Source organism: Ovis aries, chromosome 4 (assembly GCF_016772045.2).
Source record: "Ovis aries strain OAR_USU_Benz2616 breed Rambouillet chromosome 4, ARS-UI_Ramb_v3.0, whole genome shotgun sequence".
Classification (NCBI taxonomy): domain Eukaryota; kingdom Metazoa; phylum Chordata; class Mammalia; order Artiodactyla; family Bovidae; genus Ovis; species Ovis aries.
In genome coordinates this window covers 105,490,909-105,517,133 of record NC_056057.1, presented here as the reverse complement: position 1 = coordinate 105,517,133, position 26,225 = coordinate 105,490,909, and the positions used below count along the sequence as shown (strand labels likewise).

General features: G+C 35.1%; 1 protein-coding gene across 11 annotated transcripts in view; it reads left to right on the top strand.

The window, feature by feature from the left end:
- BRAF (B-Raf proto-oncogene, serine/threonine kinase) overlaps positions 1-26,225 on the top strand; it is a 164,616-nt gene that overhangs the window by 97,704 nt on the left and 40,687 nt on the right. For 10 of the 11 annotated variants that reach the window (XR_006059713.1, XM_042248927.1, XM_042248924.1 and 7 more), the window contains 7 exons: positions 541-660; positions 3,233-3,392; positions 9,722-9,758; positions 13,445-13,581; positions 14,446-14,563; positions 17,355-17,439; positions 18,464-18,640. Coding sequence is in view for 10 of the 11 variants with exons in the window: in XM_042248927.1 (XP_042104861.1) it covers positions 541-660; positions 3,233-3,392; positions 9,722-9,758; positions 13,445-13,581; positions 14,446-14,563; positions 17,355-17,439; positions 18,464-18,640 (834 nt within the window). In the remaining variant the exon portion in view is untranslated. Of the gene's footprint in view, positions 1-540; positions 661-3,232; positions 3,393-9,721; positions 9,759-11,128; positions 11,249-13,444; positions 13,582-14,445; positions 14,564-17,354; positions 17,440-18,463; positions 18,641-26,225 lie in introns of all 11 variants that reach the window. The other variant, XM_042248928.1, reaches the window with a different exon arrangement.

The following is a 26,225-nucleotide window of genomic DNA, read 5'->3' as shown; positions in this document are numbered from 1 at the left end:
ATATTTTTGGACCACAGATTGGGGAATCTGGTTCTGTCGGCTGTTTTGTAAATTTTCTCTCTCTCTCAAAGTTAGTGTCTTTGTCTCTCTCTCTCCCTTCTCTCCCACTCCCTCTCAATATATTGATTTAATTTTAATCTTTTTGTGTCTTTTTGTCACTACTGCTATTAAGGTCTTTTTTTTCTTGAGAGTTCCACTCAGTAGTTTAAAGTACATGCTAATAATGTAACCTTTTAACAATAGATATATTTTCTTCTAATTCCTTAACCATAAAGCATAATTTCTCCTCTCTACTATATAGAAATTTGCTATATAGAACAATTAGTTTTAGATTCTGAGCTTGTCTTTGAAAGTAGAATATAATTTTTTACCCTAAGCTATCAGACAGAAATACAGCTAATTGAATTTAGCAGTCTTTCCTGAAAATGCAATTTGAGCTCAGAAATTTTTGCTAATTCTTTAATGTATACTGGTGTATGAAGCTTCTGGGTTTTGCACAAGTTAGGTTTGTTTTGTTTTGTTTTTGTTTTTGCCTCACAGTTTGCTGTTTGTCTCCAAGTTCTTTGAACACCACCCAATACCACAGGAGGAGGCCTCCTTAGCAGAGACTACCCTTCCATGTGGCTCATCCCCTTCTGCACCCCCCTCCGATTCTATTGGGTATGATTTGATTCCTGCTGTTCAGTGACATGCTACTTCAGCTGATTTTTTTTTTTTTTAACTTTTAGTTGCTTAGAACCATTTCCAACATTTGGGTCATTAAATTAAGGACTTTTTTTTTTCCAGGTAACTCATCACACCTGTCATACATTTGGTATAGATACAGAGGGTTAAAACTGACATAGACTGTTGTAGGACCATACTTGCAAAAAATCAAGCAACAAATAATTTATAGTCCCTGCTTTATGCTTGCTTTATTTTTAATAATCAGATACAGAAATATATGATTTCCATTTAGAAAAAAGCATTAACACAGGAGATAATGGCCAACAGTTTTAAGCTAATATATAATTATAATCTATAATTTATGATATATTATTTTAAACTATGTGATAAATATTGCAATGTTTACAAAAGAGAATAGTAAGAGAGAGTAGTGAACATTTAATCAAGAAAGTGGGATTTGAACTGGACCATAAAGAATTCCAGAATCTGAATGAGCCCAGGAGATAAAAGCATAGTAGTGATGGTGGGACCAGAGGGGTGGGAGGAGAAGAGAAGGACAGAAACAGCTTATCTTCATTTTCTAGTTTATCCATTTTCTTTAGATTTGATAATAACATTTATCAGATTTAATCCAGTTTTGTTTTTCCTACGTAAAGACCAGTGTCCTTTGCATACATATTTCTGACTTAGGTGCTACATGTTGCTGTCATAGTCTTCATTTATTATTAAGTTTCGAGAATGACTTGCTGTCGCTACACCAGATCAATTATATTAATTAGACCGCCCACTACAGTTGTAGTTAGTTTAGGCTTTTTCTACTTCGAAGTTCTGACATAAAGTGTGTTACTGCCTTGAGACTTTAAATTAGCCTCTAAGTATTTAGAAAGTCAGTGCCTGTTTCAAAACTTTCTGAAAGCTAATACTGTCATTTTAAAATTCTTTTTACCTGCTCCCAAAATCCCTTGCCAAAGGCTGTTATTGGCTGTCTAAAGCAGAAGCAGGGACAGCTTTGTCACAAACTAAAAATTAATCAATTAATCATAATAAAAAGGGCCACGACTCAGTGACTTCACTTTCACTTTTCACTTTCATGCATTGGAGAAGGAAATGGCAACCCACTCCAGTGTTCTTGCCTGGAGAATCCCAGGAATGGGGGAGCCTGGTGGGCTGCCGTCTATGGGGTTGCACAGAGTCGGACACGACTGAAGCGACTTAGCAGCAGCAGCAGCAGAGCAATTATTTTTATTTCAATTCTAAGTGGATTCATTTAGTTAATATGAACAGTTAAAGTTAAAATTTCTTTCCCTACCCTTTTAAAAGGGTGCTTCAAAGAAGTAAAACTCTAAGCTGGTATGGTTCAGATTCTAGTAATATATTTTATTTAGAAGCTTTTTGTCACAACTCAGCTTTTTTGGCTCTTCCGACCTTCATCTGGTCCAAAACTATATTTTCTTTTCATTCCTCTTTAAACCCTCTCTCCTCTAAAAAATGTCTTTTTATTCCCTCAGCTGTCTTTCTGGCTGTCTTATTAACCACTTGATACTGCTGATTAGTTACAGAGTTTGCATAAGATGGGGTGCAACAATAACCAATCTCTGAAGAGAAGCTGTTAGCATTGAATCATTCATTGGTCCTGACGGAGCTAACTGAGTCGCACCTCATCAATCAAGTGGTACTCACTTCTCAGCTCCCTTGGATATTCTTTCTGAAGAACATAGACTTCTCATGGGTGTTTACAATCTATACTCAAAACTTTAATGTGCTCTGTTAATGCCAGCTTCATTTTGGGTGCAGTGAGAGATCACAGACTTTGTTATTTATCTGCACTTAGCAGGATAGGCCAGTCTGTCACAGTTTCATCAAAGAGCAATTTTTAGAAAATTTGCTTTAAGGTTTAATATATTATTCTTCTTTGTGTCTTGTATCAATTATTGGGCATAATAAACATTTCAAACTGTGAGAGATTGACACTCTGAGAATCATCTTTTGAATTTGAAAATTATTTTTGCCATTTTTGTTCAGGATTTTAATTTACCTCTTGTCTAAAGCAATAGGTACATATTGTGTAAAGCAATAGATACCTGAAATACACGTGTGCTTTTAAAAGATTTATGATTTCCTAATACTTCCCATAAAAATTTCATCTTAGTGACTTTAACTATCAAGAAATGGCAAAGGTAGAAATAATTAGCAGACATTATTCAGTTAGTGTGTACTTAGAACATTTTTGTATAATGTTAGAGAACAAGAGTTTCTTCAGCTGATTAACCACAGGTAATTTCTAGCCATCTGGAGATTTCTCTGGAGTTTTCTGAATAAAATCAGTGTTCTTATCATTGATACTTCGTGGAGGGTCTGCTTGAGCAAAGCAGCTTTGTTGGTGTTAGTTGTAAGCTTATATTAGTCTTTTAAACTAATTCTTCTAAAAGCCATTACTACCATTGCCTTTATTTTAAGGTTTTATTTGAGAATATGAAAACAGAATCTTTATATAATTCATTTTTCTATGTTATTGTCTCTAGAAAGTTGCTCTAAATCTTATCTTCCAATCACTTGACTTTTCCAGGCCCCCAATTCTCACCAGTCCATCTCCTTCAAAATCCATTCCAATTCCACAGCCTTTCCGACCAGCAGATGAAGATCATCGAAATCAGTTTGGACAACGAGACCGGTCCTCATCAGCTCCAAATGTGCATATAAACACAATAGAACCTGTCAATATTGATGTAAGTATCCAGCAGTGTTCGAATCTAGAAAATTCAAGTGTGTTTATTTTTCTGCTTTTTTTTTTGGACCACAGATTGGGGAATCTGGTTCTGTCAGCTGTTTTGTAAATTAAGTTTTCTCTCTCTCTCTCGAAGTTAGTGTCGGTCTGTGTCTCTCTCTCTCTCCTGTCTCTCCCACACCCTCTCTCAATATTATTGAGTTAATTTTAATCTTTTTGTGTGTAATTTTAATATAGATTTATAATATAGATCAGAAATAAGTGCCATGTTTTATTTATCACAGTTAGTATAAGTGATAGACTTTTCATGAATTACAGATCAGAAAAGCCTTGTCATCTTCTCTGCTGGCATAAAATATTTAACTGGTACCAAAGAATAGAGTTATTCTCATTGGTTTTTTCCTTATGACACCTCTGTAAAAGTCTTATCTTCATTTATTTAATAGATAATCAATCCACTTGACCCATTTGAAGGTATAGAAAAAATAAGAATATACTTGCATATTTCAATGTGAAATCTTTACCTGAATTTCTGAAAGTTCAGCTTTGAGTTAAATAACCCTTAAGGACTAATCATTACTTTATGCACTTCTCGTACAAAGCTACCATTTACCTTCTTTACTTTCTTGAGTATACCATTGTACTCCATCTCTATACAAATCAATTATTTTAGTTACTTCTGGCTGATCACTCTTGAATTTTTTCCTTTTCTAGTTTATGTTACACACTGGAAGTTAATTATGAACCTTAGTGTCACTTCTTCAATTTAACCTTAACTTCTGGACAGCAAAAACCATTCCCAATATAGTTCCCTAAAATAGGAACTATTAGGTGATGACCTAACTTAAGAGGTCCTCAAAAAACATTTGTATTAATAAAAGGCTTAGAAGACAAAGCAGAGGTCTATTTCCCATAATATAGACCAAGGGTCAGCAAACTCTTAAAGGGCCAAATGGTAAATATTTTAGGCTTGTGGATCTTGCAGTCTCTAAAGACAACTGTTGAACTCTCACTAGTGTGAAAACAACCATAGATAATAAGTACATTTTAAGCAAACAGATGAGGCTTTATTCCGATAAACTTCAGTAAAGCAGGTGGCCAGCCCATTGTATTCTTCCAGTCCCAGATATAGACAAAAGGGAAGGAAGAGTTGAGAAAAAAAGATGACATACACAGGATCACTCCAAAAGGACTGGTTCATTCTACTGTATCATCCTGATAACCAAATTCCTGAAGAGAATAAAGAGCCCTTGACATCTGAGCTGCGGTGGGGTCAGGATCATTTCTCCCGTAATTTGTACTTTAGAATAAAAAGTGTGGGTTATCCTTAATCTTTGAATGTAATAAGCAACAAAACAGAAAAGCTACCAAATTTGTTTGCGTTGGGAAGTAATCATATTTAAAAAGAAATCTGAAATTGTTTACCCAGATAAGCAGGATACTGATATTACTGAGGGGTCACGTGTATGCTAGAGGACAGCCTGTTGTTCTCTAATGAGCCTAATGTTCTCATTATATAGGCATTCCTTCTGTGAGTCCTCATAAGGTTGAGTAAAGGAGCCAAAATTATCCTAACAAGAAAATATTCACTAATTAACAGACTCCCCTAATAAGTCTCCACCCGCATATTCCTCCCTCCTCATTTAATACTAGCTTGCATTCCAGCCCTTTTTCATCACTATCCAACATTGCTATGAAAAAATAAAGCACGACTGATTGCTAGTCTGACAACAAAAAAAAGATTTTAAGGATTTATTGAAGACAGTGAAAAGCCGTTGGGAAATAAGGATACAGCAGAATTAAATTAGTCCAGTTAACAGTAAAAGAGAGTAAGTGTCTAAAGGATGACAAGAGAACAGGCTTTTCTAAAGAAAATGAATTAAATATCGAAAGATTGATGGAGGCATTGAGGGAACTGATGAAATCCTTTAAAATTTTTTTAGAAATGAATGATTATGATGTGAAAGATGAATATTAAACTGAGAGTTTCAGTTATAGTAAGCTTGATATTACAACCAACAAAACCTTAATTCCCTCTGTATTGATTCTAAGAATTAACATTATTGACATTATAATAATATTTTTGTTGAAGTAAATGAAAATAAACTTTTTATCAATCTTAATTTCATTTTTCAAGATACATTCCCAAGTCAGATCTTCTTCCTACTTTTTGCTATGAAATTTTTTTTTTCTGATTTTGTTGGATTTATTTAAAGTAGCCTTTTCTTAATGCCAATTTTTCTCAGCTAAAAAGGTCTTCTTCCATCTGGCTAGACCCACATACAAAGAGGGAAAAGAGTAGGAGAGGGAAATAAATGAATAAGGAGATTTTGTGAAATATGAAATCAAATCTTCTTTCTAGGTTGGATCTATTGTCAGCATGTTCAAAGTTGTAAACTTTGTATTTACTTTCAAACCTAACATTCTTTTAGACTATTCCTCTTTATATCTTAGTGTTACTAAGATTCCCCTGTTCTCTTGGGCTTGAACATTTGCAGCATCATTTTTATGTCTTGCTTTTTCATCTTCCCCATAAGCAAATAGTCATAAGATGTCACCTTTCCTTTTGATATATGTCTCAAAGTTGTCTTTTCTACCACCATTTGGGCCCATATTTCTTCACTTGAACTACTTATGACATTAATCTGCTATATAAATTTCCTGCCATTGATTTCTCTGTCCATTTACATTCTTTATTGCTACTGTCAAAATAGGACTTTATTCTTTATTGTAAGACTTCAATCACCATCTGTTCCTTTGTTATAAAACTTTTGTTTACTTCCCATTGATTATAAAATATAAACCTTTTAGCATTTCATTCAGTTTCAGTCATTTCATTCAGTTTCAGTCATTATTTATCATTTATTACTCCAGTAAACCAAATTTAATATTTACTGTGGGATAGGCACTGTATGAAAATAGGGAATTAAGATGAATTAGCATACAGTCTTTGCCCTCAGGGAGGTCACGATCTAATGGATGAATCAAACATATAAATAAATAAACACAAAAATATAGAATGATAGTTTATAGAAGGGGATGAACTCTACCTGATTAAAGACAGTCAAGTTTAGCAGAGAAGAGACATTTAAGCCAGATTGTAGAAGATGAACAATGAATAGGAAGGAGTAGGAATTTATTAAGTACCTAGTGCTAGGGGTTTTAAGAAGAAAGAACATTTGTTAAGGAAATGGTGTGTGCAGAAGTATGGAAGTACCTTTATGTGGGATGTAATTAATACTTGATATTGTAGAGAAGATAACATGTATTATTCTGAGTTCTCTGTAGTTGATAGTGAAGGGTCCAGTAAACTGAGTGGGAAAGAAAGTGGTCAGCTCTTCACTTTAGAAAAATCTTTTGAATTAGTGAGAGGTTTGATAGACGCAATTGTTAGGATTGATACTGTAAATGGCATGCTTACTATGTGCTAGGTCCTTTACCAAGTACATAAATTTTCTTATTGCATCCTCATAAACACTTGTGAGTTAAGTACTACTATTTTCCTTCTTTTACTGTTAAGAAAATTAGATTTAGAGATGTCAAGAAACTTACTCCAGATCACACAGGTGATAAATTATTGAAATGGGGTGAAACCTGGCCATTCTTCTTATAGTCAATCGCTGTTCTATCTAGTAGTAGAGGAGAGAAGTGGGAGATGAGAGATAAAAAAAGACAATGCCTAGAATTCTCTGCCTTAGATGAATACATAGTATTTATTTGATCCATTAAGATAGAAATGCCTAGGGAAGAATAGGGTTTGCAGGAATGAAAATGTTAACTTTTATTTTGGACATACTGACTTGAAGATGTCTGTGGATCTTTACTGGTTTAGAAATCCAGTAGCAGTTGAAATAAAGACTTTGAGTAGAGGTACACATTTAGAAATAATTAGCCTATTTGTGTTAAAGTCATGGATGTAAATTATATTACTCCAAGATTATATAAATTGAAAAGAGGGTAGAAATGCAACCCTAGTGATCATTAACATTTGAGATATAGGCAGAAACTGTCTTTCTCTGTCTTCATTATAGGCTCCTCTTCCTAAATTTAGCTTCAAACAAATAAGAGAAAGTAGTATTGAAGAAGCCAAAGGGAGAAATGGGGACTTCAAGAATGCTGAAGTAGTTGATGGCAGTTGTCATTGGGACTCAAATGAGATGTAACTATTGAATATATCCAATATAACTGTTGAACTGGGCAGTTACAGTGTCATTTTGATGTCATTGAGAGCTGTTTTAGAGGTCTAATGGAGGAGAGCAAAAGTTGGTAAAGATGTGGGATTCAGTGCCAGATTTGAGAAGCTTGGCTACAAAGGAATGACGAAAGCCATAGACTGAAGCAGAGTCATATGAGAGCCTTGAGCATCTTGTAACTTGAGGGGAAGAAGCAAGTAAAGAGAGAGGTTCAAAAGAACAAAAGGAGAAATAATTAAGGTAGTAAATAAAAATTCCTTGAGCTTGAAAGTGATGTTCCTCAGGGGCTATGAGGAGTTAAAGGTGAACATAGCTGCCTCTGAACTCTTTAGAGGCAGAATGACCATGGGCAGATGACTTAACCTTGGGGCTAACAGTGTCTACCCCTTGTAGTGATGATTATTCTTGGCACAAAAAAAGAATTCAGAAATTATAGCTAATATTATTATGCAGATGTTTGTAGATAAAAAGACCGAACAGAATGTTCTTTGATAGCTTCTGTTTTCTCTATCCTGCTAGAAAGGGGAAGAGCAGTAATTAGGAAAGGAACCATAGGAAATTGGGTGAAAGTTTGAAATAGCCAGTATTGGAATACTAGAAGATCTTGTTTAACTTAGATCACATAGAAAAAGATTGTCAGAGAGCTTTAAGAACATATTTAAGATTGGACAATACAAGCTTATGGTGGTTATTAGCAGTAGGTTGTCTAGAAGGCCTTTCTTTCCTTTTTTTTTTTTGGCAGCGCTGCTCAGCTTATGGGATTGTACTTTCCTGATGAGGGCTTAAACCCCAGCTCTCAGCAGTGAAAGGTCAGATTCCTGGACCACCAGGGAATTCCTCCTCTGCTTTTCTGCATCCTATCTACCGCTCAAACTCCAGCTGTTAGATTAACTTCTTCAAATGCTTCACCAGTGACCAAGTTCTATAGTTATTTCTTTATCCTTTGAACTTATGTTGCACCAAGAATCTTTTTACATATACCATTTCTTTGGCAATTAATTAAGCAACTTTGGCACCTTTTTTTGTTGTTTTCTTACGCTCTTATTTTTATGTAAATTTCCGTGTTTGTATATCTTTCTTAGATGATAAGCTGTCAAGAACTCAAAGCTAGTGAGACCACCATGATTTTATATTTATTGGTAGTCATACAACCACTAACACTTGGCATCTTATTTGCAGATATTTGTTGATTATTCTCTATAAAATGTTAAAGGTTTTCTATAGTACATTGAACACAGCAGAAATGCATCTGTAAAGAATCTTCTCTTGTTTTAGCTTATAAGCCTTTGGGCATATTTAGAGACATTTAGGGTAGCTGGGTAGTTCAGTCATCAGTTATAAACTAAGTTCTGTTTAAGTCCAAATTGTGTCCAAATTGTACTGCTTTGCCAGTGGACTCCTCCCTCGCTGCCCTGCCTTACATTGTTGTAAAAAGCTGTATTTTAATAATAAAGACAACTAAAAAAATATTTCCCTTCTAGTGTGTCCTTAAACATTTATATTTTTATGATCGTATCAGTGTACACTTAATTTTGTATCCTTTTTTAATTATAAACATGTTTCATGATTCAGACTTCATAACTGTTTTAGTAGCTGCATAATAGGTTCTAAATTGACACAATATAATTTACTTAACCAATATGTCAATATGCCGAAAATGTCAGTATGCCTAAAATAGGGAAATAATTATTTCTGGTGTTTTTTTAGTACAATGGATAATGTTGCACTGAACATCTTTGTGCATATCATTTTTTCTTATGAATTATTTCCTTAGGAAAAATTTCCAGAAGTGGAATTATAGGATCAAAGGGTATGAACATTTTATGGCTCTTAATATGTGCCAGTAGAATGTTTTTGAGCGTTAATGCAGCCATTGGTTTTGAATGGCCTGAAATGGATTTCAGCATTTGATCAGGACTAGTAATCCCTTTAGTCTAGGGTTAGGTTGGCAGGGGTTTCAAAATTTTTATTTTATCATGTTAACTAGTTAATTCCATATTCTTTCTGTTTTGTGAAGTAATTTATAAGATAGGTATTATTTTGAATTCACCTTTCTGTTAATGCTTAGTGGAAAATAAAATGTTGTTGCCTTTTTATCATATGCTTTGATTAAGTATACATTACTATTTATTTGTAGGACTTGATTAGAGACCAAGGGTTTCGTAGTGATGGAGGTAAGTAGTGATTTCAATTTAAAAAAAAAACAAAAACCGGGGAAGAATGCAATTGCTTTGCTGCTTGTCTCCTTTATATTTGCTTCTTTCGTGAAACACAGACACAGAGAAAAATATGTAGAGAAAAATAAAAAATTGTTTGCTTTTCTTTAGTAATTATCATTTATCGCTAATAAAATTTTAACTGATTTTAAATTTTAACTCCAGAAACAGAGAAAAAGAGAGGACATAAAAGGGGAGTCTTAAATGTGACATCTACAATTTTTTAAATGTTTTTATCAAATTATTTTACGCATTTTATTCCTAACTATCTCCACTAATACTTAAAGACTGAGCTTACAATCAGTTAAAACTTGACTTCCTTAAATCATTCTTGGGGAGAATCCCTGGGATTACCTGCTACAGCTTGTCAGTTTGATAGACACTGTCAACTACTTCCCTTCAGCTTTCTAGAAGGCCCTGGAAGATAAATTTTATACCGTGGACCCCTAATAGAAAAGCCCAGTTCCCCTCTTACTAGTCCAGTAAATAAAATAAGCAAATGAGAGATCAAATTGAGATTTCTTAAAGAATTTTATCAGCTGTTTACTCTGGCACCCAGTGAATATTGGGGTCATAGAAAAACATTACTTTAGAAAATACTTTTTAAAATAAGAGTTTACCCCCATAAGATTTTTGTAAGAGATGTTGTTTGAAACAGTCTTGACGTTTTCTCCCAGGTGGTCCTTTATGCTTCCCTCTTCAACTGTCATCTGTTTAATAAGGAAGCCCTGCAATGTCCACATACTTTGTTTAGAGTCAGTCTCTTCACTGTGACCCTGCTTTATATTCAAAATATCTAAGCCCAGATGCAAAGATACTTTATGTCAAATGTTGCATGAACCATCTTTTGTTATGTTTCTATATACTTGTGGACCTACCAAAATAATAAGCCTGTGTTATGTAGTCTGGACTTAGTATTTACTATATGTAGTACATAGTTTTAAAAGTTTTTTTTTTCCCTGTTTGTTATTCCATGAACCCACCAATTAATGTTGCTGCCAGTTTTACTTTCGTATGTCTTAATAGCTGTGGCTTTTGACAATTTTGCCCAGTACATCCGGCATTTAAATGTGGCCATCACGTTAGCATCACAGAGTTAACTTAGTCATAAAAATTGCCTGCTTAGTACCAAAAATCAAACAGCATTTATCCTTTATATGAATCACTTTTAAAAGAATGATTGGAATTTTATTAAAATAAGCAGTTTTTTAAACATCCAGAATTATTTTGTGAAGCAGGCTTCAACTCATTTATTCCCCGTGACTTCTTTCATTTCTTCTGTGTCTGTCTTCCTGTGTTTGCCTGCCCCTCTCTTTCTCTTCTAACAGCCCCTTTGAACCAGCTGATGCGCTGTCTTCGGAAATACCAATCCCGGACTCCCAGTCCCCTCCTCCATTCTGTCCCCAGTGAAATAGTGTTTGATTTTGAGCCTGGCCCAGTGTTCAGAGGTAGTTGGGCTCTTCTTTCTTGTTTTCACCCAAAGCAAATTAAATATAAACACCAGATACTGTTTGTGTCTCGCCCTCACAGTGTGCTTGTAAGTGTGAGAGTTTTTAGTACTCAGTCTCTGCTTGGCCTGGCTGGAGTGCTGTGGATGTGCTTCTCACACATACTCACTTCCACAAGCTTTCTGTATGCTGTCTGTCATAAATGTTTAAAAGCGAGAGCTGAAATTTCCATCTTGTTTTTTGTTAATACTACTTTTTGGTCTTGATAATATCTTAAGCTCAGGGGGTGGCAGTAAATAATGTGGGGAGGGTTTTCTTCAAGCTGAATTTCTTTTACTTTAATCCATTTAAGCGATAACCTTGATGGTTGCTAATATCAATTTTTTTGGTTTTTAAAAAATGGAAATCCCTATTATGAGTTCTTATTAGACTTTTGGCTTTGACTTTTTGTAATATTTGTTCTTTTTTTTTTTAAAGCAGAAGCCATATATATTTTATATCAAAACTAGGGAACTTAAAGAAGATCTATAATATATTTGAGGTATTTTAGCATACTTTAGAAAATTAAGATTGATACTTTGAGTTATGCTCTCATATGAGGGGAAAGTTTAGCAGTATAATTTCACCCATCCATTTTATCTCACCATTCTTTAATTAGTGGTTAAACTAATTCTTAAAAATTTAAGTCAAAATTTAGACAAGTGTCTTGCTGTAAATATTTTTAAAGAATTATATTTACTGGTTTTTGCTAGTGTCTGTTACTTATTCTGAATGAATGATGGTTTTCAGATTTTTGCTCTTTCTGCCCAACTTTCTTAGAGAATCCATGGAATGGGCTGGAAGTTATAGAGAACCGAGTAGTGTAATTAAAGTAAGTGATGCGGTACAGCACTGAGTAGGTCAGGATTGTGAAGCCTGAATAAACAGTTAGGGCTTTATGATGTTGAAATATTATCAATGGAAGGCAGAATATGGATTGTAGTTAATAGGTATTCCAGTTAATAACTCTAGTTAATAGATATTCCAGGTGTCATTTTCTTTTAGAAAATTGCATGTGAGATCATGGAAATTCCACATGATGACATATGTGGTATAGTAATGATGAAATTTCTACACAATTCTAACATTTTAAATGTTGCCATTAGTATTTTGATCCTTGTCCTTTCAGAGAGAGTAACTTTTTAACTTGAGAATAGTTGCTTAATTTTTTTTTTTAATGGAAGTCTTTTTGTTCTGTTTGTCCAATTATTAACTGACATCTCAGTCCTGCTTAGCTATGCTCAGGCCCCACCAGGAGTCATTACCCTGAACCCCTCTGAACCAGGTGCTTTCTGTACATGAATTGGGATTTTTGCTCAGTCAGCACTTGGAAGAAAAAGTATCCATCAGAAAGGTATGCAACCCTGCCAGCTGAGTCCATTTTCAGAGTGTAGCCCTTGGACTCATTTTGCTGATAAAATATTTCCATTTGTAGTAACTTGGCTGAGATGCCATTGCACTTACCTTGTTCTCATTTTATATAGGCAGAGATTTTTCAGAAAGTCTTGAGAAACCTACTTGGCTTTGTTGGCATTAACTTTGTTGTGCAGGTAAACTTTGTTTAGCAAAATAAGGCTCCAGAAGCCAATGACAGTGACCAGTATCTCTCTTAAATAGTATATAGTATGTAGTGTAGGATTTTTTTAAATTTTAGTGGCTAATATGAAAGCGTTAAATAATGTCAATATTAAGGACATTATTAGAAAATGTTTCTATTTGGAGCATTTCTATCTTTTTTATTATTATTGATTAGCTGTTAATGTCACATAATTAAAGTTTATTTTTTATGTTTGCTTTTATATTGATTTTGCTTTTTAGTTTTTTTGATCAAAGAAAAAATTGGGATATATTTAAGATTGTTTTTCTCCTAGACACTGCAGCAGTAAGCAAAGTATATATCTATAATCATATATTTTAAAGGTTATTAAATTGACCAAAATGCTAAAACTGTAAAACTAAAAGAAACTATAGTTTTTAAATTTATAGTTAATCACCAAATGAGGCCCTCTTTTTGCCTGTCCTTTCCTAATGGTCAATATTAAAACATGCACTGCATTTTTTAAAAATAAGTCTACATCTCCCTGCACCCTCTGCCCCCAGTAAGCTAACATACTTGATCCTCCTTTAATAGATAAATTTTTCCTTTCACTAACTTAGGATCAACCACAGGTTTATCTGCCACACCCCCTGCCTCATTACCTGGCTCACTCTCTAATGTGAAAGCATTGCAGAAATCTCCAGGACCTCAGCGAGAAAGGAAGTCCTCTTCATCCTCAGAAGACAGGAATCGAATGGTGAGAGTTTTCCTCTGAAGTGCTTTCTTCTTAGAAATCATTAAGAGCTGATAGTTTTTTACTTAAAGCATATTCCCACAATGTTGATTTTTGCTCTCAACTCTAATATAATTCAGTAAAAGGCAGTTTGGGAAGAGTTAGAATAGTGTTCTGTTTCTGAACTGTGGAAAGAGAGTAAGCTGGGATTTTAGGAAGTATTAGGCACATATGTTTTAAAGAGTTGGTCTGAAATTCAAATATCTACCAAAGGACATTTTTTCCTATTGAAAAATTAAATTTATGCTGTAACTTAAATATTTATTAAAAACTAATCACATTAGCAGTAGTGCACTAGTATGTATACCAGAGTTTTGTATGTGTTGATAACATTTTTGAGAGAGAGATTGGATCAGATAAGATATATGAAGTAATTTAATTTAGTACTGACTGGGAGAAAATAATTAGATTATCAACAGTTGCCTAGTACTTAACTCAGGTGTTTGGCCTTTGGAGCCAAAGCTAGTCACAAATGTGTAGTGCTTATCTTGCCCCTAGTAGTCTTCCAAATGATTTTTTTTTTTAAGTTGCTTTATTTTATTGATTTTAATACTGAAATTTAATATAACATTTCTGCTCATAACCAGTAAATAATTTTTATTTTTACTGAATTATTTCCATTCTAATATTGACTTAGTTCTTAAACTTAAGTTGTGTATTGTAAGAATCATCTTCCTATTATTCCTCGAGTATAGTTTTGTTTTGTTTCTCCCCAAAGTTCTTATTCTCTTATGTCCCTTTCAGAAATAGAGGAATGTACTTAGTGTCAAACATAAAGTTTTCCTTTTTTATTTGCTTTGGCTTGACTTTTGCCTTATTTTTATCAAGAAAACGCTTGGTAGACGGGACTCAAGTGACGATTGGGAGATTCCTGATGGACAGATCACAGTGGGACAAAGAATTGGATCAGGGTCATTTGGGACAGTCTACAAGGGAAAGTGGCATGGTACGTATGTCATACAGTGATCTTGTCACAACTTTTGTTAAAAATACCAAAGGGAGTATCCACTGTTTGTATCATTAAACTGTTCTGATCAGATGCAAGAGTTCCCCAAAGGTTTTTAACAAAAATTATGGGAAATAAAAATTGGATTCACAGCAACAAGAAGTCCTCTCATTATACTTCAGTACTAATTTTTAAAGATGATGATCCTCCGGATGAGCTAGTCACCAAGATGTTTTTTTTATAAGTCTTTCTGCTGGTAATTTTATATGTATTATAAACCACAAGTAAACATATAAAAAGAGAACTTAACCAAAGGAAGAAATGACCAGTAAACATATAAAAAATGTTCAGTCTCACTACTTGTGAAAGAATTAAAAATTCAAAAAATAGAAATCATCATTGCCTCTTAAGTGACTTTCTTTCTTTGAAAAAATAATCAAATGGACAGTAATTATTTTAATTGATTGTTTAGAGTTGTGATTGTAATGCTGCTGGTGGGAAAGTAAATTGCTGTGAATTTTCTGGAGGGCAGTTTGGCAATATGTATATGGAGCCAATAATTTTATTTGTAGAACGGGAACAAACAGATGTGTAAGTATATTCATTGGAGATTTAATATTAATGAAAAATGCCCATTAAAAGAAGATTGGATTATACTGATAACATCCATATATAATTATATAGACAATAAAATGGTATGGTAGATCTATATTTATTGATCTGGAAAAGTTTCTGTGGTATATTTTAAAAGCAGCACGTATAATATCCCATACTATGATGCTACATATATATATATATCATGATTTTCTAAATGACCATCAATATTTTAGTATATATCTTTTTTAGGTTGTCTTTTTCGTGTGTGTGTGTGTGTGTGTGTTTGTCAGTTGTGTCTGACTCTTGGCAATCCCATAGACTGTAGCCCACCAGGCTCCTTTATCCATGGGATTCTCCAGGCAAGAATACTGAAGTGGGTTGCCATTTCCTTTTTCAGAGGATCTGCCCAACTCAGGGGTCAAACCTACATATTTATAAATGTTCATACTGCGTACTTTTAAGAGCCTAGTAAGGAATACAACAGGTCTTCCCATGTGGCACTAGTGATAAAGAATCCACCCTGCCAATGCAAAAGATACAAGAGACGTGGGTTCGATCTCTGGGTCAGGAGGATCCCCTGGAGGAGGGCATGGCAACCTACTCTGGTATTCTTTCTTGGAGAATCTCAAGGACAGAAGAGCCTGGCAAAATATAGTCTGTAGGATCACAAAGAGTCAGACACGGCTAAAGTGACTGAGTATACACACAGGGTATACAAGAATAGGTTAACAGTGATCATTTTTGAATGACATGATTATGGGAAATTTTTATTTTATTCCTTAGGCTTTTAAAATGTTTAATTTTTTAAGTTTGTTAGTTTTTTTGCTATAAGCATTTGATAATCAGGAAAAATCAATGTTAGTTTAATTATATCGAAATGTACATGCAAATAAGTGCACTTTAATGTACAGGTAGCTAAAATTTTGCAAAGTTTACACATCTGGTCAATAAACAGAGCATTCCCAGAACTCTAGAAGTCCTTTTCATGTCCCCAACCCCCAAGAGTAGCCACTATCCATACCTGAACAGACATAGTAATACAGTATGTACTCCTTTGTGTCTGGCCCTTTTTACACAATATTGTTTATAAGATTCATCTATATTATTGTATGTAGTTGTAGATTATTCATTCTCTATATAGTGTTCATTGTGTGACTATAGGCATGACTATTTACTGTGTGACCAGCATCTGAATAGTTTCCAGTTTGGGGCTTTTATAAACGCTGCTGCTGTGAATATTCTTAGCACCTGTCATTTAGTGAACATATGTGTCCATGGTGGTTGTATATACCTAGGAAAGACTTGTGGGGCCAGTAGTCCATTCTAAAGGAGATCAGTTCTGAGTGTTCATTGGAGGGACTGATGCTAAAGCTGAAACTCCAATACTTTGGCCACCTGATGCGAAGAGTTAACTCATTGGAAAAGACCCTGATGCTGGGAGGGATTGGGGGCAGGAGGAGAAGGGGACCACAGAGGATGAGAAGGCTGGATGGCATCACCGACTCGATGGACATGAGTTTGAGTAAACTCCAGGAGTTGGTGATGGACAGGGAGGCCTGGGGTACTGCGATTCTTGGGGTCGCAAAGAGTCGGACACAACTGAGCGACTGAACCGAACTGAAGTGGATATTAACACAACAGTGTTTCAGGTGGTTGTACCAATTTATACACCTTTTGGCAATGTGTAAGAATTCTACCTGTTTCATATAAAGGTGTTTTTTTTTTTTAATAATTTTTCTAAGTAAAAGCAATAAGTGATCCATGGATTTGAAGGAAGTGTTAAATACTCTGATAAAGAAGTTTGCAGTTTTCTCTTTCCACAAAGTTCCGTTCGGCCTGTCATCTGCAGTTTTAACATTCAGTTAGTGAATGCATCTAATTTAGTTTTGCTAAATAGCTAGGAAAATATCATGGGTATTAAATTGGTTAAACCAAATTTCCAAGGGGAAATGAGATAGGCTGGTTGTTTTTGAGGGAGGGGGGACAGGGATTGGTATTTTAAAATACTAGTGTCATTTTTAGTTTTTATCTTTAGAAAATTAATGCCATTTAGGTAGTTAAGGTATAATTTATTTGCAGTTTTGTAATGGTATGGTTTTAATGCTGTGGTAACTTGTGAAAAATACCCTAGAGTTTTTTATATTTTTAAATTTTAAAGATTGGAATGACATTTGGAGTGGCAATTACCTTTTAGGTGATGTGGCAGTGAAAATGTTGAATGTGACAGCACCCACACCTCAGCAGTTACAGGCCTTCAAAAATGAAGTAGGAGTACTCAGGTAAGCTTGTATGAATCATGTTTTCCAGAGAAGTTACAGCTGCTGTTAGCTTCACAGATTTACTCAAAATGAACAAAACAAAGTCTTCCTGAGTATATTTTGTCTTTGACTGTTTTCTTTTAAGTGGTATGCAATATTATATGGTACAGCTGAGAAAAATATTAATCCTAGAGTGAATTAATGGAATCAACAGTGTTCTGATCATGAAAAGTGGTACTACTTCTTATGGGAATACTGTTCTCAAAATTCTAAGGTTATCAGAACACACTTAGAGATTATATCAAACCTGGAACTTGAGGAAAATGAGCAAACTAGAGTATGTCCAGGCAAGGAGAACTTAGATGCGGAGGATTCTGGAACTATAACTTGGGGAGAAAATTGTCAACAGAACTGAGACTATAGGTCCATAGGAGGCTGTTATGTTCAAAAGGGTATGAACTTGCTCTGTTTTATTCTAGAGAGTAGAACAGAGAAGCCAGTGATGAAGGTTGCAGGAAAATGTTTTTCTTAGCCTAAAATTTTACTAATGCTAGAACTAATTTAAAGGGAAGAAAGAAAAGAAGAGGGGACTTCCCTGGTGTCCAGTGGCTATGATTCCACATTTCCACTGCAGGGGCACAGGTTCCATCCCTGGTGAAGGAACTTCAGATTCCCCGGTTGTGGAACATGAATTGCACATGCCGCATGATGCGGCCAAAAAAAAGAAAAAAAAGAATAGTGGGAACAGGCTACAGTCTTAGTGATGAATGTCCCATAATTAAAGGTATTTAAATAATATCTAGTTGCCTATCTATGAGGTACACTAAAAAAGACATTTATGAAAAAGTTAGGATGTTAGACTAGATAATTCCTAAAGTCTCATCTAAATTTATCCTTCTGCTGCCTTGCTAAAAAAATACCTTTTTCTGACAGCATCTTATTGACAAGTAGACTGCTTTGGCCCTGGTTTTGTGCTTTGTTTGTTTTTTAACATTTGCTAAAGTGTATCAGCATTTACTATTTCCTGTTATATTTCTTTTTACAGGAAAACACGACATGTGAATATCCTCCTCTTCATGGGTTATTCAACAAAGCCACAACTGGCTATTGTTACCCAGTGGTGTGAGGGCTCCAGTTTATATCATCATCTCCACATCATTGAGACCAAATTCGAGATGATCAAACTTATAGATATTGCACGGCAGACTGCACAGGGCATGGAGTAAGTTCCATTCAGTTAAATCTCATGTAAATTACTTTTGAAGACCACTGAGGATGTTTTAAAGGTTTCAGCTATTATTCTTTTGACTTAAATTCCCAGTTACTCTCCAGCATCATATAGACACTTATAACTAATGGCTAGCTATATGATATTAAGAAATAGAATAGTCTGTCTCTAGTACAGTCTTCAAAACATATATCAAATATTTGATAATATATATGTGGCTGTGAATTTGTGTTTACTATAATTTCGCTAAGCAGTGAGGGATCAAAAGATAAAAATAGTCCCCCCCTGCCCCTGTAAAAATAAATCCACTGAAAAGTCATTAACAGTTATTGAAGTATATGAAATGATTGTTAATTATCCTTTCAAGTTATTTTCTCCATGTGCCCCTATTTTCTATTGCAAAATAATCATCTGTGAAAAATATAGTAAAAATAAAGTGAAAGTCTGCATTTTGATTCTTTTTGAAGATTTTGAGTTGATAGTTCATTGAATTTTACTTTGTAATTTAAAAGATAAAAAAAATTACTTTATAAAATTTATCATAGGCCAAAGTAAGAAATTGACTACCAAGGATAGAGATTGCATAAAGTGCAAATAAACAGTAAATAAATCAAAAGGTAAAATTAAATATATTTTGAAAGCACTTAGATGAAAAAATTTAAGTTAATTAAATACAATTTTGAAGGTTCCATATGTAGTTTAAAAATATTCGTGTATATTAAGTCAGTTTGACATTTTATAGTATACAGATGATTTTCACATACGTAGTCATTATGTCATTTAATTTTTATAATGTCATAAAGTAGATATTTTATGTTTACAGACAAAGAAACTGAGGCTTCTAAATGACTTGTCTAGACTTCACATTTAATAAGCAGCAGCAAAGATGTTTAACTCAAAATTTTTGGCTCCCAACCATTATTCTTTCCCCATAACCACTATACCATTTTTGCATTATAAAATTAGAATAAAACAGTAAAAGAGTATGCATGTATTAATACCTAAAACTCTGACTCAGGGTCATTTATAGCAAATAAGCATAGAACCAGGACTCAAAACTTTATCTACCTCTTAAATCTTCCCACTGTCCTACCCTCTCTGTCAGAAAACTAGGCAGTATATTTGTAATTTAGATTGTTTATAAGTCTGTATTCAGCTAAAGTCCTTATTGCAGCAACTTATTTCTTTATTCAGTAACATTCCCACTTTTCCAGTAGACTAAAACAGCCCCACCTCTGACTCTGAATCTATTCAAATCTGAAAAGTTATATTAAAATCTTGCAAAGAGTAAACTGTGGCCACAATGGTAAATATTGAAAGAGAAACAATCTTGTTCTGCTTCTACCCACCAGTCTCTTTGCTGCTTCTTCAGCAGGCCAAGTATGCTCTTTGCTCAGGGCCTTTGTACTTGTTATTTTCTTTTCAGGATAAGTACTCCCGCCACCAAGTATTCATAGAGCTTCTCCCTTATGTCTCTGTTTCAGTGTTGCCTTTTCAAGGAAGCCTTCAAATGATCACCTTATATAACTAAAACATTCCTACACCACTCTGTCACCCTATGCCCCATGCCTGTTTTTGTTAACACCCAACTCCATATAACATGTTTGTTTATTGTCTGTCATCCCCACTAGAATACAAGCTATACGAGAGCAGGGGTTTAATGTTGTGCTCCTTGTTTCATCTCTAATGCCTGAAACAAAGCCTGACCTGTGATAGATACATATGACAAAAATTTTAAAATGAAACCATGATTACACACAACAGCATATTATTGATAGGTTTACCTTCCAGAAGAGAGAGCAGCCACATCCTTGTCATATCAAAAGTGGGAAATGTCAAGAAAAGGAAAAACAGTCAAAGACGTAATCAAAGATTAACACAGAGGAAAAGGCTTTTGCTATACACAGAGCAAGCAGAGAATAGTATTAAATATTGTTTTAGTAACAGTGGCTGGGCAATAAAGTGCATGTTGATTAAGGTAAGAAGTGGCAGTAGAGAAAAACCCTGTCAAATTGGAATTGTTCTGTGGCCTGGGAAATAGTTAAGAGGCAGTATTTTCCCATTACTTTACAGTTTGTGATCTGTAAGTATAAACCTTTACAGTCTATGTGTTTACTCTAAAATACTTTGTTTGCATTTTGAAGTAACTCTTAACTATATGATGAGTATATCTGGCTGTGAATGTAAATCATCCCATTAGTTTATCCTTTATCTTAATAGCTGAAAAATATTAATTATAAAATATAAGCCTTCTAACAGATTATATTTTTTATTGCCAGCTTAAACTTAACCAAAGAAGGTACAATTCCTTTTTTTCCTTTTGGTTCCTATAAGACAATATATGCAACTGGTTAAATGCTCCAACACATCTTTAGTTACTGAAGGCTTTGGCAGATTGGAAGTCCTCTTATTAAAGTGGCTATGTGGCTTTCAGGTTAAGGTGACCCATTTTTGTTTCCTTGAGATGCCACCGAAACTATAATAATGAAAATGGTCTTCAAGCATGAACATATAATGATGAAGGGGAAAAAAAGAATAGCAGTAATATTTTAGAAGCTAGAAAGCAATAGAAGAAGTGATGATAGACGTAGTGCACCCAGAAAAAAACTAAATTATTAACTGGGTGTGGAAAAATGGAAGCCAACCTGATTTGTACCACGGAATCCTCAAGTCTCAAGAACTGCGAGTGTGAATTATCTCTGGAGGAGGAAAAGTACACAAATGAAAAGGCCTATCTGAAATGTTTCTCTGGATCCCTTCTCATGCTCTATGCCACTGGGTGGACACCCCATTCCTACCCTGGCTGGACACTGGAAACATATTCTCTAGAGAGGAGAGAAAGTTTCTGGACTCAAGACACAGAGAAAATGGGGTGCAGGGGTGGGGGCGGGGTTGGGTGACTGCCTACTAAGTGATGGATGGAGAGTTCCCTAGTACTCTCTTTTCATTTGTTTCCCAGAAGGCTGGCAGCCAAACCTTCCCCTTCAGGCAGGAGATTGGAAGACTCTTGGCTGGAGGAATCTACCAGCCAAGAGTAGAGACACAAAGATAGTGATATTAGGAATTCCATCTAGATGGGAGTACATGGGAGTTCAGAACAAGAATTCCATTTGTATTCTCCAAGCTTTCAGACTGTCTTTTAGTCTCACTTAGTCTGGGTAGAGACAAATTCTCTCTAAATTACCAGACATCAGAGGGACAGTCTCTTAGGCCAGTGACAGAGAACAAATGGGGGAAAGGAGACTAGGAATAAACAAACACAGTTCAAGGAGAAGGGCTAACCTCTTCCCCCAAGCCCCCGCAAAAAACCTCTTATCAGCTTCCTCAGAGATAAAGGATTTTCTGTGAAATAAGGACAGATGCTTTATAAGGAACATTCATATAACAATGTAAAAATGTTAAAATGCTGATATTTATAGTCAACTGGAAATTACGTTCCTTCCAATTATTTAAACTTTCAGATGTCAGGTCCCTTTTCCATTGTCCTTCACCATCATTTCATCAAGTACAGAACAAGTTAGATGTAGCTGACCAGTAGATCTGTAGACTGTTTAAATAGTTGCTTAGTAATGGCCTTTACACAGCACTCATTTCAAACTAGTCTGCCCCTGAATGATTTCCGGAGACTGTTCAAAATGATCTTTTCTGACTACTTTCCAAAACTGATTCTAAAGTACCAGGATGTAAGCAGAATAAGAGCATACTGTCTCACTATTAAAGTACTGGGGTTGCAGTCATTCTAGGAAAAACATGTAGGAATTAGGAAGATTGAATTATTGGGATTTTCCAATGTGTCTCCTTTATTGGATTACAATTTATAAGCCAACAGTAGATGAGTGACATTTTTCCTGTGTGACTGTCTTCTCTCTTCAGCAAAAGATCATTTCTGATTCCTAGGTTTACTTTAAGAGAGCAGAGCTGTTCTAGTGGCAGATAATTAAATTCATTCTTAGGAATCAGGATTCATATAGTATATGTTTATCATCTTCTCACCTGACAGTCATTGATTCTGCCAAAGGGCCAAGGTATTTAAAGAATAACATTACAAAGAAATTCCAGGAATTGTCAGTCTGTTGTGCTATTTCTTTCCAGGGCTTTTCATTTCAGTCTAATATTTATTGTATAATTTTAAATGTAGTATTATTAGAAAATTTACTAAATGTTTACTCAGGGAGGCACACAGAAAAAGTTGCAATCTGTTGTTCTCACAGGAGTGATACATTCTGATTGTAAGGTGATTAAAAATAATTTGAGGATGCTAATGCTAAGTTACTTCAGTCGTGTCCGACTCTGTGTGACCCCATAGACAGCAGCCCGCCAGGCTCCCCTGTCCCTGGGATTCTCCAGGCAAGAACACTGGAGCCGGTTGCCATTTCCTTTTCCAATACATGAAAGTGAAAAGTGAAAGGGAAATCGCTCAGTCGTATCCGACTCCTAGCGACCCCATGGACTGCAGCCCACCAGGCTCCTCCATCCATGGGATTTTCCAGGCAAGTTGGAGTGGGGTGCCATTGCCTTCTCCAATTTGAGGATAAACTCTTACAGTTTACTTAAAAAACAATAATGAAAGGTATGCTTCTTTTACTCATAGGTAAGCCTAGTTAAAAGAAAGAAGGATGAATTGAAGCTGAGAAGATGGTGAACATGTATTAATTACTGAAAATAATTCTGGTTGATCAAAGAATATTTAATTATAATAAACATTATTTTCTGGCAGATAAAAACAGTAATTGAGAGGAGGATGCTGATAATCACAAAAAATGCAGATTAAAAGTACTGTTTTTTACCTACTAGAATTGCTAAAATGCCTAAATTCTGGCAAGATTAAGTATTGGTAAAGATTAAGGGGATTGCTTACTGGGACACTCCTGATGCAGCCAACCACCCTGGGGATAACTTGGAAGGATCTATTAAAACAAAGTGTTTGGTCTGCCCCCAAGAAACAACCAGCTTTTGTTCCAAGAGAGGTATATTGAAGGAGATATACTACAGGAAAATATCTACTAGTGAAAATTTGGAAACACAAATGTTCATCAATAGAGGACTGCATAAATAAAGTATTGGCACATATGTGCAGGAAGAGAATATATAACACAAATGAATAATATATGTTTCTTTTTTTTTTAATTTATTTATTTATTTTTTAATTTTAAAATCTTTAATTCTTACATGCGTTCCCAAACATGACATCAGCTTTAAAGTATGTCAAGTGAGAAAAGCAAGCTGCAGCATGAGACCACTTAAAATTTTAAAAACGAAATATTACATATATTTTTAAATCTTATGTATATGTATGTAGAAATATTAAACAAAAGCTTAGAAGGTGCACAGCAAGCTCAATCAGCAGTAGTTGTCTCCAGGATGGCAAAAAGAGTCTTAAGATGGGGATAGCTTATCAAGGACAGAGAGACTTTAGTTTCACCTACGAAAAATTCTTGCGGTTTCTGTCTTTTTATTTAAAAGATTCTACAGTTGTGTTTTATTTTTACAACTTTCTTACAAGTACAGGAGGCAAATGTGTAAAAATTTAAAAGCATTAAGTGTAATGAGGAAAAGTGGTTTCTACAATTAGCCTTTGTTGCAGTTTTTCTTAATTTCAAAATATAAAGTATTATAAGGAAATACATAATCACTATAGAAAGTTTAGAAAGCATAAGCGTAAATAAGCACCAGTACGGCTTCCCTGGTGGCTCAGGTTAAAGCGTCTGCCTGGAGTGCAGGAGACCCGAGTTCGATCCCTGGGTTGGGAAGATCCCCTGGAGAAGGAAATGGCAACGCACTCTAGTACTCTTGCCTGGAGAATCCCATGGAGGGAGGAGCCTGGTAGGCTATAGTCCATGGGGTCACAAAGAGTCGGACACGACTGAGCAACTTCACTTACTCTAATGAGAGAGAATTACTGTTAATGTTCGGATGTATAGTATTGTGTATCTTTTCAGAATTCTGTATTTTCATACTGTATACAGTCATTTGTTGTTTTAAATACAGAATCACACTGCTTTTATTTTTTTTTTACTTACTCTTATTTTAGACATCTTTACCAATCAATAAATATTATGTTCTAACTCCATCTCTGCTACTACTAGTAACTCACTCTTTTTTTTATACCAAGTATGTTTTGTGGGATTTTTTATATACAGTGATACATTTAGCAGTTAAATATTTGTTCCAAGCGCTGTTCTATGTACTTTATATATACTATCTCATTTAATCCTTAGCAACCCTGTTGTTCAGTTGCAAAGTCTTGCCTAACTCTTTGCAAGCCCATAGACTGCAGCATGCCAGGCTTCCCTGCCCTTCACTATCTCCCTGAGTTTGCTCAAACTCATGTCTGTTGAGTCAGTGATGCCATCCAACCATCTCATCCTCTGCTACCCCCTTCTCCTTCTGCCCTCAGTCTTTCCCAGCATCAGGATCTTTTCCACCCTGCAGGTAGATACTGTTATTATCCTGTATTTATTTACTGGTGGAGAAACTACAGTTTAAAAGGCCAGGTGACTTGCCACAAGCACTTTGGCTCCAGAATGTATTTCCTTGACCTCTTCAGTCTAGTTAGTCCTTTCACCATATAAATGGGCCCTGAATGCCATGCAGCCATCACACTTCCACTCCCTGGGTTTTTACTCTTCCTCTCTCGTAGACCCTGTCATATTTCTTCTGTCTTCAGTCCTCCAATATCTCTTCTCTAAGAACTGTCAGCTGATAACCTCACTTGTCATTTTATTACGTATTAGAAACACCCACCACAATATCTTCCTACCTACTTACATTCATACTCAATTTTCCTGTCTCATCGTTAAGAGTGAAAGCCAGTCCTTCCCTTTTGTGCATGCATACCATCCCCTTTCTCCTACAGACTGGCATCTGTTGAGGAGCGCTCTCCTGTTCAACATCACATTTTCCTTTTCTACTGGATTTTCTTGTGTTTTAAAACATCTTTCTTATGTACATTTGGAAGAATATTGATAATTGTTAAACCTAGGTGCAAGTCACAGGATATTATGCTATTTTCATTTTTCTATGCATAAAAGTTTTTTTAATAAAGAAGTTGTAGGAGTCCTTTTCTTGACCCCACTTCCCTCTCAAGCTATCACTTCATTCCTCTTCTTTCTTCTACAGTAAAACTTCTCAACTGAGTGTCCTCACTCACTCTCTAAATTCTTCCTCCCCGTTTTTCTTGGATCCTACTCCAGTCAGGCTTTTGCCCTTGACACTTCACTAAATATCTCTTAATAAGATAGTTACCATGTTGCTAGATCCAGTGGTTAAATACTCAGTCCTCTACCATCAGAAGTATATAATGCAGTTGATCACACTCTTCTTCATGAAATCTTTTCTTAATCCCTTAAACTCTACCACCTGGGAGCCTTTTTAAACACCACCTCATATCTACTAAATTGAAGGCTGCATTTTAACAAGATTCCCTAAGTGATTCTAATCACTAATCATTCTAAAGTTTGAGAAGCATTACTTTATATTCTCCTGATTTCCCTTCTCCTTATTATCTGTTCCTTCTCAGCTACTTCTTCAACTCCTTAACCTCTCTAAATATTGAAATAGTCCTTTGGTAATCTCATCA